Source organism: Haliotis asinina, chromosome 7, assembly GCF_037392515.1.
Source record: "Haliotis asinina isolate JCU_RB_2024 chromosome 7, JCU_Hal_asi_v2, whole genome shotgun sequence".
Classification (NCBI taxonomy): domain Eukaryota; kingdom Metazoa; phylum Mollusca; class Gastropoda; order Lepetellida; family Haliotidae; genus Haliotis; species Haliotis asinina.
The window spans coordinates 30,669,965-30,690,413 of NC_090286.1; the positions used below are offsets into that span (position 1 = coordinate 30,669,965).

General features: G+C 42.2%; 1 protein-coding gene across 1 annotated transcript; it reads left to right on the forward strand.

The window, feature by feature from the left end:
• The first annotated feature begins 1,158 nt into the window (after positions 1–1,158).
• On the forward strand, positions 1,159–20,127 carry LOC137291047 (uncharacterized). Its single transcript, XM_067822320.1, has 13 exons — positions 1,159–1,242; positions 3,357–3,518; positions 5,009–5,115; positions 5,988–6,117; positions 8,038–8,169; positions 10,441–10,458; positions 11,428–11,645; positions 12,151–12,293; positions 13,329–13,474; positions 14,874–14,961; positions 15,329–15,473; positions 16,259–16,364; positions 19,328–20,127. The coding sequence occupies exons 1-13, from the start codon at positions 1,161–1,163 to the stop codon at positions 19,546–19,548; spliced, it is 1,698 nt and encodes a 565-aa protein (XP_067678421.1). The 5' UTR covers positions 1,159–1,160; the 3' UTR covers positions 19,549–20,127.
• The last annotated feature ends 322 nt before the right edge of the window (positions 20,128–20,449 follow it).

Sequence of the window (20,449 nt, forward strand, 5' to 3'; positions counted from 1 at the left end):
ACTTACAGGCATCCGGGAGAAAGATTTATCCACGTCAGAGCTGATAGTGTAATCGGAGGGAGTTGCATCACTAGTCCTTTGATATAAAGCTCTTATCGTTGTTAGAAGTAGCTACAGAATAAAAAAAGCGCACCTTTGGGTCCCATGTGTCTACTTCAATGAACACGCGTGCCTACTTCAGTAAATGTATTTGTCAGCTTACGCCTATATTCCTCGACTGAATAAATGCTGATGGTGGTTGCACCCACCATCGACTTACTGCACTGATTTGGTAAACCACCCTTCATGGGATATTAACACTTGAGAAGATCCGAGTCAGAATTCATCGTCAGTAACCCTTGCTTGTCGTACGAGGCGACTAACGGGGTCGGGTGGTCAGGGCCGCTGAGGTGGTTGACACATGTCATCGTATCCCACAAGCGCAGACCGATGCTCATGATGTTGACCACTGCATTGTCGGGTCCAGACCGAAGCCGTATGAACTAACGGGTAAAAGAAACGATACCAAAATTTAATTTGTTGATTTGGACTTCTTTCCCCAATTTTATAGTGATTCAATGCTTTTGCTGCTACTTCAAAGGAGTGCATACTTCCTCATTCACGTGTGATTAAAATTCACAGTCCTTTTTCACAAAGATGGTTTGTCGGATATAAGCACATAAACTTAAGAGGGACTGACTATAGTTTAATGTACCTTTAGCAACATTCCAGCAATATCACGGCAGGTACATCAGAAATAGGTTTCACACATTGCACCCATGTGAGGATTCGAACCGGGTCCTCGGCGTAAAGGGCGAACCCTTTAGCCACTAGGCTACCTAACCGGCCCTCATCAACGCAGAACAAATTTAAAACACATGTACTAGCAGGTACACTCTCACATATACCGATATATGTATATACTCCCGGAAACAAATAAAGGGACAGAGCAAAGTGTGATAGGAACATGTGTACTTTCATGCGTTCCCTTACTTGTTTCATATATGTGTAGATAATGATTGAATTGGAGATGGTGAGTCTGGATACATTAGAAACTGCATTGCGAAACGTGAAACTCTTCGACCATTGGTCCATAGATATGACGCGACCCTTAGGTCCTCATCGGTAAGAAACACAATACGAGTCTCATCTCTGGCCCTTTTACGCTGAACACGAGAAACATGGCACATGCATTTTCAGCTTCGTTGACAGTTTTCTTACTGGTTTGGATTGATGGCGTTTGGAATGAAGAAATTGATCTGTGTAAGTATGACAGTGTCGGGTCCTTGAATGGCATTTAGCGATACACATAATGAAGCGAGCTTTATAGGTGTCAACTTCTTTTCTAAGAAGAACAGAAGAACACAATGTCTCGGGGTGTATAACCAATGAATGATCAAGAAGTGAGTATATACCCCGTAATGTTGTACGTGTTCCTCATTATAGGGATGTTGACATCAATAATATTGCCATTGAACACTTCGTGTTTGTTTGTGGAGCACAACATTTCGGAGTATGTACTTATTCCTCGATTGGGTGAATGATTAAGCAGTAAGTATCGGGTGTTCCCAGTAATATAAATGTTGACATAGATAATATTTTTATTGACCATTTTTGTGTTATTAACTCCACGCCGAAATTTCATCTATGTGAAGTAGAGTATATAATCGAGTATATATTTTTATTTGCCCAGAAAACATAGGGGCGACATCATGAACATCCTTATGGTTGGGATGATTACAAGCAAACAAATCAGCGAGTCACCTCGCCCGATCTACCCATTTTTCGCTAGCGGTTTGTCCTTTATTTACTCGACGCTGTTCATGTTCATGATTACCAGCCGAACGTTGGGGTTGGTTATGCAGTTTTACACCAGTATGAGTAATTCTAGTCCTAGTAATCCTAGCCCTTGTTTTATTCCTTACGCTGTTATACTCAGTCTAACAAATCTAAGTAAGAGATCGTGCCAGGTAACCTTTGAGATTGGCCAATCAGAACACAGCTTACTTGTCTTTCCTACAGACCCTGAAGCTAATATAACCAAGAAAGCCCAAGCAAGTCTAGAAAATGTGGCAAATCCACAACTTCAAGCTCAGGGCTCCTTTTCATTTCATTTTAGTTTCTTTCACTATGAACATTTTTTTCAGTGCAGTATGTTCATTTCAGAGGCTAGTTGTTAGTCTAACAGGTTACTAAATAGCTGAAATTCGCACATACGTTTTGAACATTAACTCGAAAAGGTTTGCACCCGAGCGATTCCGAATGCTCTTTTCCGTACGATCGCTTCCGGGTGGTGCACATGGAGCACGTAACAACAATGAGTAAACAGCAATAACGTTTTGGCAATATTCAAGGATGTTAGCTAATGGTAGCCATGTCAACAGAAACCGCAAAGTGTATTTACTGTCCGTCAATCATCTGTGTTTTATACGGATTTTAGTTTGTTGAGAGATCAGTGTCAGTGACCGGGAAAGTTTACATCCCGCCCGCCAAACCCTAAACAGTGGCTGTTGTTTGAGTGGTTAAATCCGTTTGGTCGTCTCGCACTTGATTGAACGGTGGCAATTTGGTAGGTCGCCCAAAGGTTACCTGACGCGATCTTCTACCAGGGTTTGTTAGACTTTGTAGATTGTTACACTGTGTAGGAGCGTAACGAATAACACTGAGGCTAAATTTACTTTCTAGTAGACTGATTTATTGCTCTTATGCTACTGGTCCATAAACAACATCAAGAAAGCTCGGATTAGGTACGATAAGGTCCTTTTAAAGACCAGTAAGACTTTATTATTGGAGAAAGAATATTTTAGACATCTTCGTGAAAATTAATGGACGTTTCAATCCGAGATGATGTTTTTAACACATTTGTTTGTTTTTTTTTCATTTTGTATTTAAGTCGTCTTAAAGAAAAATAAAAAAGATGATAAATCTAATACAATGTACGCCACAGATCTAATGAACTTTTTACATTTTGTGATGAAAACTGGTGCTCATTATGACAAGTAGTCATTAGCCATGCACACACACACTCACACACGCACCCACCCATGCACGCACACACACACTTTCGTCAAAAAATCCTGGATCCCTCCAAGTGTGTTTATATCGTTTACCAACGACAATTGTCACTTCATTCAACCCGTGAAGATCCTGGTTAGAATTCATCTTCAGTAACCCATGCCTGTCGTAAGAGGCGACTAAAGGGATCGGGTGGCACATGGCATCGTATGACAGTTTCGTACATCGATGCTCCTGTTGTCAGTAACTGGATTGTCAAGTCCATAGTCGAATATTTACAAACGGACGCCATATAGCTGGAAATTTGCCGTGTGCGACGTAAAATTAAACTCACTCACTCACTCTTCATTCTTTTAATCAAGCCAGAGTTGTTTGTCAGTCCGGATGGGAACGATATGGTGCGGGCGAGTGTATCTGGCTGAGTGACTCCACGGCAACATTCGATACTGCAGAGAAGTCGTGTCTCGAGAAAGGGGGTCAACTACTTACACTACAGACGGAACAAAAGGAACAATTTGTGAACAGTAAGTGACACGTACATATTAGAGGATAAGGTGCATTTGTTTGTCTATTGTTAAACAGCAATAACAAAGTAGCGTCACAACGGTTGTGTGCTGGAATTGATTGCCACCCATTATATTGTTTTAGATAACAATTGTTTTGACAAGAAGTGTAAGATATCCTCTTCGTTTCTTGCAATAAGACACCAAACAGCTATGGCGTCAAAGATATTAAAGGAGGTCACCGGTTTAGCAGCTGACTCATTATCAAGGGGAATCGTTGGTTTGTTGTTTAACACCGCACTCAGCAATATTCAAGCTATACGGCGGTGGTCTGTGAATCAAGTGATCAACAGTATGAGCATCTTCCTACACAGTTGATGACATGTGTCGATCCCGCTCGTCGCCTCTTACAACGAGCATGGAGTTACTGAAGACCCGGATCTTCATAGGTCGGAGGTTAAATGGTGAATGGTGTTAGTACTCCGTTGTCCATGGTTATCAAGTACAATCACATGCAGGTTTATGGTATTATTGAGGTACGCCGTACATATCATGACAATATGTCTTTTCATATAATAATTAGATATGGAATCTGTTTTTGACGAAATTCAAGACGGATTGTTGTTATGTACTGATTTTTTGTTGGTGGTAATGTTTTCTCCGGTTTTGTATGGATGTGAATAAGAAGAGTTGCGTGGGAATATTTAGCCTTGAGTGTTTAAAACGTGTTTCGGGACGACGAAGGTACCTTTTGGAGTCACCACTTTTGTCAAACAATAAGAAGTTCCTTCTCTTGATGCTGCTAAATAATTTATAAATTCAGGGTAAAACTCCTCTGCTTCACTACCCATCAGCCGGGCGGTGGGTAGCCTCACAGGTAAAGCGTGATATTGTGATATTGCTGGAAAATTGCTGAAAGAGGCGCATGACTAAACTCATGCATGACTAAACTCATACGATGACACGTGTCAGGCAAGTCAGTGAGCATGACCACTCGATCCCGTTAGTCGATACCAGTGAAGGCCTTCAGCAACCCATGCTAGTCATAAAAGGCCACTCTGCTTGTCGTGAGAGGCGACTAACGCGATCGGATGTTCAGGCTCGCTGACTTGGTTGACACATGTCAACGACTCCCAGTTGCACAGATCGATGCTCATGCTATTGATCTGGCTGGATTGTCTGTTCCAGAATATGTTATTTACAGACCTCCGCCATATAGCTGGAATATTGCTGAGTGCGGCGTAAAACTAAACTCACTCACTAACCGTTAGTCGGATCTTACTACCCAGGATGGGTTGTTGAAGAAAAATGAGGACCAAGGCAAACCAGTGACCAACAGCATGAGCATCGATCTACACTGGTCCTCCTGAGTGACGTTTCGTGTGATTATTACTTTAGGTCTTTGGCGTTTGGGTTAGCGCTTGATCTCCCTCTGTTCATTACCATCTTGGAAATTAAACTCGTACAGCCGACTGAACCCATTACATTCTTATTATGCAGGTTTGTTTCAGATATAACGAGAAGAAAAGGTAGAGAATTCTGGATTGGTTTGTTGACTACATCAAACTATTACAATCCACAACTCAGATGGAAGGACGGAGCTCACAACACTTTTCGTGCAAGTATCCAAACATTTGTCATACACTGGAGTCTGTTATAACCGCACTCTTACTATACTGTATATCGGCCAAACCCAAGTCTAAGTAAACTTAGACTCAGTAGCATTCGTTACATTGCTATACCGAATCTAACAAACCCTTGTAGAAGGTTGCGTCAGCTAACCTTTTGAACTGACTTATCACAACACAGTTTGAAAATTAGCAACAGTAGCATTCGGATATACCGTTTGAACCATAACCTCGAAAATTCGAACGATTCTGAATGGTTTTTTTCCCGGACAATCGCTTCCGAGTGATACACATGAAGGACGTCAATATTCACAATGACTAACCAGTCGCTGAAAATAGCGTTTTGTCAGGATGTCATCTTGAAATATTAGCAAATTGTAACCATGTCATCGGAAACCCCTAAGCGTATATACTGCAGGTTAAATATATTATCTGTATTTTATGCGGGCTTCCGTTTGTTGAGAGATCAGTGTCAACGACCGAGGGAGAGAAAATCTCACTGTGTTAGTCCCGTCCGAACTTATAAGTAATACACGTTACGAATTTGCTGACCCGTCCCGTAGTACAAGTGTTTATAATTCAGGACCACACCAGCACCCACCTAATTATCAGAACAAAACTGGTGACACTCTCTCCCCTGAAACCCATCTTATATTATCATACTCAAGACAATTCTCGCTTATCTTAAAGTGCGTGTTATTGTTGCTACCAAAATAAAACATTAAAAAAAATAGAAACCTGATATAAGGAGTACATGGACTTTATTGTCCTAACAACTATTAAACTTTTAATGCGCAATCAGTCATACCTTTGCTCCATGAGTACCCGGTCTTTGTGTTGATAGTATCATGTATATCCACAGTTACGTCACTCCAACTTTGTGGGCAGTTTCACCCCGAACACATGTGGCTACCTGGGCCGTGCCTACAACGAGTGGATGAACACAGGGACATGTAGCGAGGAGAGGCAATTCATTTGTCAAAAACCCAGTGGTGAGATTACCAGCCTTGTTGTTTATCAATCGGCTATGATCTAGCTGTATGGTGGCGGTCTGTAAATAGACCCGTCTTGACAAGACAATCCAGTGATTAACATCATGAGCATCTTTGCAATGATACAACCACATGTCTCCAGCGAGCCTGACCACCTGATCCCGTTAGTCGAATTTTACAACAAACAAATGTTGCTGAAGATCGTTTATAACCCCGGGATCTTTACGGGTTTACCATTCTTTAAACGTCTTGATGTTACACGAATGTACCAGTGATATCACCTGAAATCAGCTGTGGCACAAAAAAGGGTAGTTTAAGGGGGTTACTCGAGCACCTGCAAAGACTTACGTTATCGTGAAGGAAAGAAAAAGTGTATTGGCAGCTTTCACAAGCAATGAAATGAAATACTCTGGTTGAATCTAGTCAACAGATATGGTGGCAGATGTGCACGGTTGATTTGGGTTACTCAAATTAGTTTGTTTGTGTGTTGTTTATGGCTTCACCCTGCAAAATGGTTGAACAGACTTAACAATAATAAAATTATAGTAGCACATTTATTTATTTATTTATTTATTTATTTATTTATTTATTTATTTATTTATTTATTTATTTATTTATTTATTTATTTATTTATTTATTTATTTATTTATTTATAAAGCACAAGGTTCTATGCACTTGGGCACGCTGAAGATGCTACCACATCATCAGCGGTGGTGTGTGGCCGTGTGCGTAAAGCTCAGGGTCCGGTTTCACAAAACTCTCTTAATCCTTAGATCTCGTAACCTTTCTCGTGGCATTTGCACCTGGTATGCTGTAACACAGGAGGTGCAAATGCTACGAGAACAGTTACGAGATCTTTAGCTTACGACAGTTTTGTGAAACGGGGCCCAGTTAAGCAACGTTGGGCGCGGGGAGTCCTTGGATGGGTGACCCTGTTTGGCAGTTTGACTCCTAGGAATTACTAGGTTTTCAGCCCCGCTCCCCAAATCAAGAGGATAAGACATGGAGTTTCACCTTAGTGAATTTGTCCCTGTTCGCTGAGCAAAAAATTGTTACCCGGCGGGATAAGTCATGTAACCATTTACCTTAGCTCGGGTTATAATACGGTAATCATAATGCGATTATTTGGGCGCTTTGAGCATGCATGGTGCATGGGAAATGCGCATGACAAATGGGCTATCATTGTCATTATATAACTCCTTGTATGCCACCGGGTACCCATATACTTCTGGGTGACCAGAAGCAATTTATGACTTGCCCTGGGTGAGACCATATGTGCCTCGGGGCAGGACTGAAGTTCCAGACACTCAAGCTGCCAAGCACTGGCGCCTATCCAAAGACTGCCAATGACCAACACATCTTAACGTCAGCTATACTCTTTAAAGAAAGTAGGGGAACCTGTTAACGTCAAATATACTACTTAAAGAAAGTAGAAGAACCTGAACTTTAAATGTGGATAGAAAGTATAAGCGTAAACTTTCAAAGACAGACATCTTATGAACGGACCAACATCTCTCTTCACTACCTCTAAACACATAGGCTGCATAACGCAGTTCCCCATACACGTGCATGGGGGACATTCTCAATATTGACGGTTTTCAAGAAGGTCGCGAAAGCACTGTAGACTATTCATGTTGACAATCATCTTGCATCACACAGATTTTAGTGTTTGTTATTAGCTGATTGCTTAGGCAAACAACTACAGCCATAAGGAAGAGCAAGTCGTGATGCACTCTTCAAACATTCAATATTAGATATAAACTTTGACTGACACCGATTTTCCCATTTTTCAATCGCAAATTTAACATGAAGTTCCCCTACTCTCTTTGAAGAGTATAATTTGTCACCTGGGCTTTATGCTCAGGACCACACACCCCAGCAAGCATTCTGTTACTGTGATGCAATCTGTTCCCGTTCCAGCCTGCTTGAAAGGATGGTTTGGTGAGAAATGCGAAAAACAGTGCCATTGCCTTGAAGAACACTGCCCGAGAGGTTCAGGAGAGTGTTCACAGGGGTGTCACATCGGTTGGCATGGACCGCAGTGTTTCCAGCGTGCGTATTGCCCTTCGTTATTAACTTCCGAAAAAGGTTTCAGCTTGAGCAATGAAGAGTGAGTGAGTGAGTTTAATTAGTTGCATGCCGGTGTTAGGAGTATTCCAGCAATATCACTGCTGGAGACACAGAAATTTAACTGTAAAGTGGTGAGTAAGATTAGTTTTACGGCACACTCACCAATATGCCAGCTATATGTCTGTAAAGAATCGAATCTAGACTAGACAATCCAGTGATCAATAGCATGAGCATCGACCTGCGTAATTGGGAACCGATGACATGTATCCGACCACCCGATCCCGTTAATCGCCTCTTACGACAAGAATAGTCACCTTTTGTGGCAAGCATGAGTTTCTGAAGACATTTATGAAGATATATAGTGTACCCCGGATCTTTACGGGGCTTAACTGTAAAGAGGCAACACCACGGCTGTTTGCAAGTAACACCATCATGGGCAGTACAGGATATTATAATGTCATAAGGGTGGAAATAGTATAATCAGCTGGATAAAGGAGGACGAATTAACGGTATAAGTCTTGACCGCGAAGACGTAAGAGGCCAGGAAACGTGTAGACGTAATACAGAAATTTAAAGATTACTGTATTCACCCACATCCATGGAGAATGCATGCCACTCTCATGCTCAATGACCGTGGTTCGACTCCCGGTTCGCCCCGATTATATATATGCGAGGCATGGCAGCACCATGCCTATCTTTCACCAAGGTGGTGTACGCTTGTATCTTCACGTGGTCATGTCTCCCACATTAAGCTCACTGTCTTATAATACCGGGAATACTGGTTTGTACATACAGTATCTTTCGTAACATTCGCCAATACTCGTCCTTTTCCGTAACCTCCATTCGGCTTCTCAAGCATAAAGACCAGTCGGTCACGAAGACATTCGTGAAACGCATGCCTACAGTTTAACCACCAATCAAACATACATGTAGGCTTTGTTTCCGCTAAGGGATTTCAGAGGACAATGAACTCTGGGGTAACGTGTACGTCGCCCACATTGATGTTTCTCGTTCGCCAGCTTTTGGAACATGTAGCGTTGTCGTCATTCGTAACTACTCGTATCATTCCGGAAACTCGTACCCATCTCGTGGCCATGTCCACGAGTGGGACTTGTTGAGAGCAAAAGGACACAGATATGAAAATAGTATAGGACTATCTTCAACGAAAGGTAACTTTGAATTTCCAAACATGGCTACTGGAAGTTTAAAATGCAACATGAAAGTCACTTTAAGTAAGTTTCTTATGTTGTTAACTAATACCAGTAGCAGCATAATGTTATAATCACGGACATAATAATGTTAATCATTAATAGCAAAGAAACTATTTGACCTCATTTCACATTTTACTACGCTTGATTTGGTTGGTTAGGCGCGATTCTTGGCAACAATGGCGTACTATGCAGACGCGAGTTTTCTAGTAGATCACGGAATAAGACGAGTAGTTACGAATGCCGCTGACCTCAGTCTGCCTCTTTATTACGGCGCCATGATGGAAGACAATGGACCAGGTAACACAATAGTTTAGAGGCGGTGGAGTAGTCTAGTGGTTAAAGTGTTCGCTCGTCACGTCGAAGTCCCGGGTTCGATTTCCCACATGGATGCTTTTTGTGTGAAGCCAATTTCTGGTGTTCCCCACCGTCATATAGCAGGAATATCGCTAAAGGCGGCCTAAACCTAACCTCATAAATGGTTGACCAAGCAGGATATATTTGACTTAAGAACACTCATCATTGCTCAAGTTGGACAAATATTGGTTTTATTTCAGATATAGATATTAGTATTTCAGATATAGATATTAGTATTTCAGATATAGATATTAGTATTTCTGATATAGTTCAGATTTAGATATCAGTATTTCAGATATAGTTCAGATATAGATATTAGTATTTCTGATATAGTTCAGATATAGATATCAGTATTTCAGATATAGTTCAGATATAGATATTAGTATTTCAGATATAGTTCAGATATAGATATTAGTATTTCAGATATAGATATCAGTATTTCAGATATAGTTCAGATATAGATATCAGTATTTCAGATATAGATATCAGTATTTCAGATATAGTTCAGATATAGATATTAGTATTTCAGATATAGATATTAGTATTTTAGATATAGATATTAGTAAACTATGCTTGTATGTATTTTCAATTAATGGAGGAATGTAACGTGAAGTGCGATGCAGAAATCAATCGTGGGATATTGTTTCTTATGATATACAATGTTACGAATATTTTTTCTCCTTTTCAGCTGTTGCTACTCCAGAAGGTAAGCAGAAAGAGGACTCAGTCTGGTTCATACAGACAAAAAATGCAAGTACACTAATTCTAAACATGTCATAGTATGATAACACCATTTTCCCAAGCGGGGTGCTTTCCTACATCCTCGATATCTCCAGGGTCTACGTTCCGAAAAGTCTCCACTATAACCTGGACGCATCTACGGGTCGGCCCGATTATTTTATTACCTCCCTTTGCTGACTCCGCTTTCTCACAGTGGCCAGTCAGAGTGGTCGCCGTTATAACCGAATTTGCCACTGTCAACAAAGGTAGCAGTTGCAACTGCGAAGGTTTGCTCGCCGTGCGACTCACAATTTGGGGAAATCATACATGCAACTTTATAGGTCCGAAACCTTTTTCAAACATATGCAAGTAATCCATCTAATACTTTCAGAGAACCTACGCATGGTTTGTTTGCCAAGTTTAATCGGTTAGAGAATTTAAAAAGCGAAAGTGAGTTGTGATTGGTTCGCTCAAATTCCCAGCGTAGACACCTGATTGGATAAAAAGCCAGCCAAGGGAGGTAATAAATATATCGGGCTGAGCCGTAGATGCATCCAGGGTATAGTGGAGACTTTTCGGAACGTAGACCCTGGAGATATTGAGGATGGCTTTCCTATTGTTTTACATTTAGTATACGTTCAAGCACAAGTGATTGCCAGTTTTAAATGCAAAATATGAACCAAAGATCATTACGTTCACAATAAGTTTGTAATACGAGCATTTCCCAATCCGTATTTTGAGCTGAGGTAGCCTAGTGGTTACCTCCTTGATCGTCATGCCAACGATCCGGGTTCGATTCTCCATATGAGGACCATGTGCAATTTGTGAAGCCCATTTCTGATGTTTCCCGCCCTGATATTTTGGTATATTGTTAAAAGCGGCGTAAAACTAAACTCACTCGCTCACTCACTCACTCACTCACTCACATTTACACTGTCTGATGAAATGTCCGCAGCGCTGTTCTACTGCTTCAACTCGAAAGTGAGGGGGAAGTATATGCTTCTCCGCATCAACCCCAAAAGCATGCACTACAATGTCATAGGCGCCATCGACCGAGACGGAGTGAGCGTGGACGGGTGCGACAAGACGTCCTTCATATTAGACGACAGGGGTGTGTTCAGTAGAGTCATTAACGTCACTGACGGCGACAAAAATCCATGCGGAGGCATTGTGGTAAGTTGAAATCAGCACTTCCACCCACCCATTCATCCGTCCGTCCATCCATCCATCGGTCAATTTGTCTATCCATCCATCCATCATCCATCGATCTATCTATCCATCCATCTATCCGTCCAGTCATCCAGTCAGTCAGTGGTGATAATGTCGACTGTTATTCATTACACCCAGCTGAGCTTAACACTACCTGTTGGACAAACATAATCCACTCAGCGTTTCCTGAGGAACTAAGTTTGATCCTGATGAAAGAGGACCGGATTTCATCATCATTGACGATAACAAACGACACCATCATGTCAAGGTCGACGATTCTCAGATCATGAGACCACTGTCCGGGCGAAACAATGCAGAACAATGCAGACCAGACACACCTATTTACTGCATGGATATCTATGTCTATCGACCATGTCGAGGCATCTCCCTCATTTAGCTACCTCTCCTACCCACCACTCACTAACTCCCTCTCTCACTTACTTACTCACTCGCTTCATGTATTTTGCAGACAAAGGACGGGGATTGGCAGTGGACTTTCCGTGTGCAAGAATTCCCTGGATTGTTATCCCGCGCTGATATCGACATCGTTGTCAAATGCAACTTCAGCAACGCTGACACACTGTCCAGACACGACGGTGCAGACATTGACGGGTAATATTGTGAAACGTATGAAGCCCGCGATGTGACAAGATATCTCTAAATATCATTTCGTTATGCTCGAATGTTGCTATGAGCATATGCAACAGCATAGTCCGCCACTCCTAAGGATCGTTCTGTCTTCTAACATATACTCTACAAAAAGAAAAGTAAAAAGTGTTTTTAGTTATATACAGTAACTGTATGTATTATTTAGGTAATCACCCGCGAATATCCGGGTTAGAAATAATAACCAGTGACCACGCTTGTCGTACTGGGCAACTGAAAGGATCGGGTGGTCAGACACGCTGACTTGGTTGACATGTCATGGTATACTAGTTGTGTAGGTCGATGTTGATCACTGAATTGTCTGGTCCAGACTCGATTATCTACTGACCTCCGCCACATAACAGGAGTGAGTGAGTGAGTGAGTTTAGTTTTACGCCGCACTCAGCAATATTCCAGCTATATGGCGGCGGTCTGTAAATAATCGAGTCTGGACCAGACAATCTAATGACCAACAACATGAGCATCGATCTGCGCAATTGGGAACCGATGACATGTGCCAACCAAGTCAGAGAGCCTGACCACCCGATCCCATTAGTCGCCTCTTACGACAAGCTGAGTCGCCTTTTATGGCAAGCATGGGTTGCTGAAGGCCTATTCTACCCTGGGACCTTCACGGGGCCACATAACAGGAACATGGCTGAGTGTGGCACAAAACGCACTCACTCATTTACATAATCAACAGATCATAACACGTCATTTAAACGCCTCATTGTAACTATCTGGGACTCATCATGACTCGGATAAGACAAGACACACACACACACACTGTACCAGTGTGGGGACTCAAACACGGATCGTCGGCGTGGCCACCAAACGCGAGCACCACTAGGCTACTCCACCGCTCCTTCAGTCAATAGCCTGAAGTTGAAATTTTTACGTCATGGACACGATGACATTAAATCGTAAATGGCGTTTCCGTTAACGTGTAATTCAGATGTAGCACGTCACAGTGTAATATCTACGATATTTTATTTTCCACAGAATAGTTGATACTGTCGTGAAGACTCTGGTTGAAACGAAGGAAGAGGTGAAACTGCTTGTGATCAATCCCGTCACTCTGGAGAAAGTGAACAAGGTCCAGTTGGGAAGCAATGTTATACTCAAACTAGCGATCGACACTAAGCCAGGTAAATAATTATATATTCGATATTCTAAGACTTACCGACCCGTGAATGTCCCGGGGTAGAATAGGCCTTCAGCAACCCATGCTTGCCACAACAGGCGACTATGCTTGTCGTAAGAGGCGACTAACGGGATCGCGTGGTCAGGCTCCCTGACTTGGTTGACACATGTCATCGGTTCCCAATTGCCCAGATCGATGCTCATGTTGCTGGTCACTGGATTGTCTGGTGCAGACTCGATTATTTACCGACCACCGCCATATGGCTGGAATATTGCTGATTGTGGCGTAAAAACTAAAGTCACTCACTAACTCTAAGTTTTACTCCAGAGGCACAAACAAATTAATATATACGAACAAAGACTGGACCCGAGTGGTCACTTTCATATCTTGCGAAAGTTTCAATTGTACCTTTTATTTTTAATGCATGAAAATTTCTAAAAGGATGTCAAACAGAGAAGCAAAGACTTCGTCAAAGTTATTTATTCTCAAGAATAAACATTAACCATCGAAACCGAACTGATTTCACAATGTTAGCAATGTTTTAATTAAAGAAATTTGTTTCATCATTAGTTTGACTTAAGCTCTCAGTATCCGTTACCACCTGGAGTTCCGGGTTAGAACTAATTTTCAGCAACCCATGCTTGTCGTTAGAGGCGTTGGTTGTCATCTTATCCCAGTTGCGTAGATCGATGTTCCAGGTGTTGATCCCGGGTTTGTTTGGTCCAGACTCGATTATTTACAGACCGCCGCCATAGAGGTGGAATATTGCTGAGTGGGGCGTGAAACTAAACTCACTCACTAGTACTTGTTACAGTAAGCGGGAGAGCAAATGAGGGAGGTCAATTTAGCGCCGCTTCTAGAAATAGTTCAGTTTTCTGCTTTGGTGTGTCAACAACGGTCGTAGGGATGGATGGATTAGCTGTCATGCCGCTTTTTGTAATCACGGCAGGAGGCATCATTTTACCCATGTGGGGAACTGAACTTTGGTCTTCAGTGTAGCTTTAAACATGAGGCTACCCCACAGCGAACGAAGGAAAAAACTCACATTTAATGGCGGACAGGATTCGAAGCTGCTTTAATAGACTTCTGGATCTTCTAACAAACGTAACAACATAGCAACTGCGTCGCGTTAAACGATCTGCCCACCTGTGTCCCCATTACTTAAATACGCGTTTTATGGAGTAAGTCCTTTAAGAACTAGCTGTATGTATCCGTTTCTTGATTCAAGCCGGTGGCAGGGTAGCGTAGTGGTTTAAGCGTCGCGTGTAAGGCTGAAGACCCGCGTTTCTTTCCCACATGAATACTGTGCGAAAACCTTTTCTGGTGTCTCCTTCCATGATGTAGCTGGAACATTACTAAGGTGGCGTCAAACCATACTCACTCCCTTACTGTACTCTTTGCAGGGTCAGGAGCTCGAGGAGTTTCGGCATACAACTGCGAAGCCTATACGTCAGACGGAATGTACACAAAGCAGCTCACGGATAAATATGGGTGAATATGTTGGTTTTAATACCTGATGTATATTAATAATCACTAGGCAGGGACGCCTGAACACGTATATCCTCCAGGGGCGGTGAGGTATAGTCTAGTGGTCAAAGCGTTGGCTCGTCACGTCGAAGAAACGGGTTCGATTCCCCACATGGGTACAATGCGTGATGTCCATTTCTGGTGTCTCCCGCCGTGATAATGCTGAAATGTTGCCTACGTGTGAACAAAATGTGAAGTCCATCTATGGCCTCCGTTACAGTGATATTGCTGCAATATTGATAGACTATACAGAAGTTTATCAGTAATGAAAATCCAGTAGATCGATCCATTTTTTATTTATTTTATATTTACATGTATTATGTCATTTCAGATGTGCAGCTAGCGGTTCCCCTGTGTCGGGAGTGAACGCGTCGGTCACGGCTCCATTTCCAATATTCACTTTCCCCGGGCACTCCTCCGTCAACTTCCGTTGTCAGTATGACTACTGTTTCCGAGCCGAGTTCAAGTGTATAAATGTAAATATTTGATCTCTTCTTAAAGGTATTCATGGCTGGATTATGTGACTGTCAGTACCAGCATCCTCCGCCTCATTCTCATTCATCAAGGTTACAGGTCTTCTGATGGACCCGTGAAGGTCCCAGAGTAGAATAGGCCCGTGAAGGTCCCGGGGTAGAATAGGCCCGTGAAGGTCCCGGGGTAGAACAGGCCTTCAGCAACCCACACTTGCCATGAAAGGCGACTATGATTGTTGTAAGAGGCGACTAATGGGATCGGGTGGTCAGACTCGCTGACTTGGTTGACACATGTCATCGGTTCCCAATTGCGCAGATCGATGCTCATGTTGTTGGTCATTAGATTGTCTGGTCCAGACTCGATTATATAGAGACCGCCGCCATATAGCTGGAATATTGCTGATTGTGGCGTAAAACGTAACTCATTCACTCACTCACTCATTCTGATCCGTCATGGTGTCAAAAATCATCGTTTCAGTGATGCCCACTACTGTCTTATCGCTGTCCCTCGCTGTGATATTGTCGGAATATTGCTAGAAGCGGGTAAAAGTAAACTCACTCACTCCAGTCTTCGTTATTGACTCACCAACATCTAAAATGCGGATCAAACAATCGCACAGACCTTCTCATAACTATTTTTTGGGTTTCTCTGGTATAAATATTGACGGAATAATAAGCAATACATTTTTTACTTGTAAACAGAACGATTACACAAAGATAAATATGAAGTAAGTTCTTTTTTGTACTGTTACAACGGTGTTAACTTATAGAGTGTCCGTGTTATTCAGCGTTGTAGGTTTTTTAGACGTAGAGGAAAGCGTTCAGAAAATGCTGACCCGGGAGTAAGAAAACCAGTGTTCACAACAGTGGCGGTCCTGCAGGATGACGAACAGGGTGAGATGCAAACACGTGCCATGAAGAATACGTTTTATGCACCCAAAAATCAACATTCAGTTTCTTGAAACAGTGTATCATTATTCTTACTTTGATATGAAATGTAGGAGGTGCCTCGTACCTTCACGTATACTGCTCACAAAAAGTAAATTCTTAGTCTCATTACATCTACACTTATTAAAATCGCAAATCATGGAATGATGTAGTACAAAGGTGAAACATATACACACGATTAAAAATGAAATAGTACTGAGCAATAATACACTTACAAATCATAAAAACCGTTAAGCAGTCGTGCAAAATGTGCTGCATTGATGGAGGGAAACCTTAACATTAACGTTCAAGTAAGTTGCTGTTGCGGAATATACGGCCATTCCTTGTGTAACGGCTTTGTGTAACCACTCTCTCTCTCTCTCTCACTCTCTCTCTCTCTCTCTCTCTCTCTGTGTGTGTGTGTGTTTGTGTGAAAACATTGACATCGTAAACACGACTTCAGTGATGCCCCAAGCATGTTCAATGGAATTACCATCAAATGACCTTACATGCCAGTCCATATGTGTGATTTTGTTCATATAAACAACATTATTGGCTATATTTCGGGCATTACCATCAATTGTCGGGCATTACCATCAGTGGTCTGGCATTGCCATCAATGGTCTGACATTACCATCAATGGTCTGGCATGACCATCAGTGGTCTGGCATTGCCATCAATGGTCTGACATTACCATCAATGGTCTGGCATGACCATCAGTGGTCTGGCATTGCCATCAATGGTCTGACATTACCATCAATGGTCTGGCATTACCATCAATGGTCTGGCATTACCATCAATGGTCTGACATTACTATCAATGGTCTGGCATTACCATCAGTGGTCTGGCATTACCATCAGTGGTATGGCATTACCATCAATGGTCTGGCATTACCATCAATGGTCTGACATTACTATCAATGGTCTGGCATTACCATCAGTGGTCTGGCATTACCATCAGTGGTATGGCATTACCATCCATAAAGGTTGTATATTCTTTGACTATGTATCTTTCAGTTACATGCCGAGACTGATTATACTTGTTGCTTAACTTTTTGTAAGGAGTAGTGTACATAACGATTCGTTTTCGGTAAATATAGTATATTTCCTACTATCTTGATACAGCATATTGTCATTACTTTTCATTTGACATAGTCTGTTATTATTCATCTTACCTTGAAGTATATTTCCTGCTATCTTGATATAGCATATTGTCATTACTTTTCATCTGACATAGTATGTTATTGTTCATCTTACCTTGATATAGCAAACTGCCATTTATCTTACCTCAATATAGCAGATTACCTCTTACCGCGAGTAAAAAAACAAACTTCACATTCTTTCTTCAGGGCACTATAAAAAGAATAAGAAATGGTAAGATGGTTAAATTGTTATTATTTCATTGCTGAGATTTATGTGATGTACTCGATACACTGACTGTGCCACAATCTGTTCCATTAGGCTGCACCGCCGTTCGAAATCATGGGTTACAAGATGTCAAGTGACAAGAATAGATATTCGAAATTTTTCAGTTCAGTATTGAGTATGGTCGTCCCGCGCATTCACCACTGTCAAACACTGTCTCCTCGTCAATTGCCTGATGCTTGTGACCACGTGGTTAGGGATTCTGCGCCATTGCTCTTGCAGTCCAGCGACAAGTTCTGCAAATTCTGAGGTTGGTTCCTAAGACCACGAAGCCTTCTCCCAAGTGCATCTCAAACGTGGCTCTATTGGATGAAGGTCAGGGGACCTTGATGGCCAGTCAATAACGTTGATTCCAGCGTTTTGAAGGAATTTTAGTGTCAACATCGCGATATCCAGCCGAGCATTATCATGCTGGAACTGTGGACCTGGGTCACGACCCGCTATGAAAGGAACGAGTTCAGGGGTGAGCACCTGGTGGCGGTAAGCAGCAGCTGTGAGGTTTCCACGGATGACCAGAAGTCGAGAACGGTTGTTCCCACAGAGAGCACCCCACACCATGCACTTTCCGCCCCCCAAATCTGTCGACTTAGTGTACACAACATTGGGCATACCGTTCACGACGTCGCGAATCTGAGGGTACACCTGGATTCATCACCAAAGACGACTCGATTCCAGTCTCTCTGGGTCTATCGGAGGTGACGTTGGCCCCACAGCAGACGTTGACGTTGATGAAACGGCGTTAATATTGGCCCACGATATGAACGTCGAGAATGGAGGTTGGCAACCCGCAACCGATTTCGAATGGTCTGTGAGGACAGTCGACTTCTAAACATCTCAGCCCTGGTTCGGCAGAAATCTGTCACGTAGGTGACGTAGGACGATTTGGCGGTCTTCTGCTCGTGACGTCAGCCGTGGACGACCCGACCTTGGGTCGATCAGAAGTGGTGCCAGTTTGTTGTAGACGACCTCGCAAGTTATACACAGTGCTTCGGCTTCATCCCATTGCATTAATATTGGCATGTTCACGTTGTACATTTGATAATTGTGGCATTTAAAGCACCGGTAGAACTGTAGTTTAGAAGTGTTTTTTTTTTCAATTTTTCAATGCAAACACGTGCAAATGAAGAAAACGTCGATGCGAAGATCACGTAAACGACTTCACGTGCAAAACCTGATTTGGCACGAGAGTCATTTGCACGACGAATGGATGGGTTTGAGTGGATTTTGCTAACGTTTTTCGAAAGATAGGGATCCCATTTCGGATACATAGGTGTATCATCTGAGAAAAATTATTCATTATTTTTTAATATTACATTTTGTGAAGTTTCTTTTTTGACTCAGTATAGTTCATTTCTCTCATACTGATATATCGGTCGCACAGAAATTCATTTGACCATCGAATTAATTGACCATCGGAGTTTAAGTAAGTGGAATTGGTGGTAAACATCGATTTACTGTTATTTTTCAAAAGCGAAAGACTCGATTGCCTTCGTTTTTTGTTTGTAGGTAAGACTGTGAGACGTTTGGAAGTCTTGCCTTCTGAGGACAAAAGCAGAGCCTCCCCTTTCCTGTACCTGAACCCCATCACTTGTTCCTTGTTCCTGTTCTTACTTACGGTGTTCCTGATGCTTCATGTGTTCTTCGTGAGATCACTTAAGAAGACAGTTGAGGACATGAAAGTGGACCTCGTGAGTCATAATCGGAGTCAGCGATTCTCTCTCTTGTAAAGCTGATGGACGCCCGGCGGTATATTACTCGAGCAAACCACCGCCGGAAATAAAAAAAAGAAAAGAAAAAAACCCAAAAAACAACAACAACAACAAAAACAACCCAACCAACCAAACAAACAAAAAACATCAGATAACGTGGTTATATGTAAAGGGATACTAACGTGATTATGTTTAAAGGGATACTACACTTGAAACAATTGACAGAGCCAGCAAGTTTGATTCCGAGGTACCCAAAGTACCTGGGTAAAATGTCAACTTAATCCGCTTCAGCGGGATTCCCTTTCTGCTGACACACCAGACTTCCAACCATGTGTAGCTACGTGTAAACATCGAGCAGCGTTTGGAATGAAGAATTAACTTGGTCGAACCCAGATATTATTTTGTTACCCAGTATATCAGTCAATGGATAACTTTTATATACAGATGTTATCTGGATCTCCTATACCACGCCCGTGTCCTGAATGGATCTTTTTTGTCGATGAGTTGAAGTTGTTAATTCTAATCACCCTTAACACTGGCATTTACGGTTTTGTGTATATTTCTTACACGAATGGTAATGAAATAAAATTCATAGACCGATACCTGGTCCGTGAATACACGAAGTCTTGAAGAAGAGGTCAAAGTAACTATGATCACGGTCTGGATTTCTAGAGGCGACTAACATGATCGGGTGGTTGACACTTGTCATCGTGTCCTTCTTGTGTGGGTCGATGGTCTTGGTGTTAAAACCCGGACCGTCGCAATGTAATTGGAATATAGCTGGATGAAGCGTTATATAACCAACAAAAGATGCATCACACGAAGGTTACTCCTCCACTGGAGAACTGTTATAAAGGGTGGACATAGATAAGAGAAATCAGCCAATAATACCATGCAGTCCAACGACATCCTTCTCTTG

Excerpts from the sequence above, each read along its gene's own strand:
- LOC137291047 (XM_067822320.1), top strand. The coding sequence starts at position 1,161 with ATGGCACATGCATTTTCAGCTTCGTTGACAGTTTTCTTACTGGTTTGG. Across the intron at positions 6,118-8,037 it reads CATTTGTCAAAAACCCAGTG|CCTGCTTGAAAGGATGGTTT; the intron begins GTGAGATTACCA and ends TTCCCGTTCCAG. Across the intron at positions 13,475-14,873 it reads AGCGATCGACACTAAGCCAG|GGTCAGGAGCTCGAGGAGTT; the intron begins GTAAATAATTAT and ends TACTCTTTGCAG.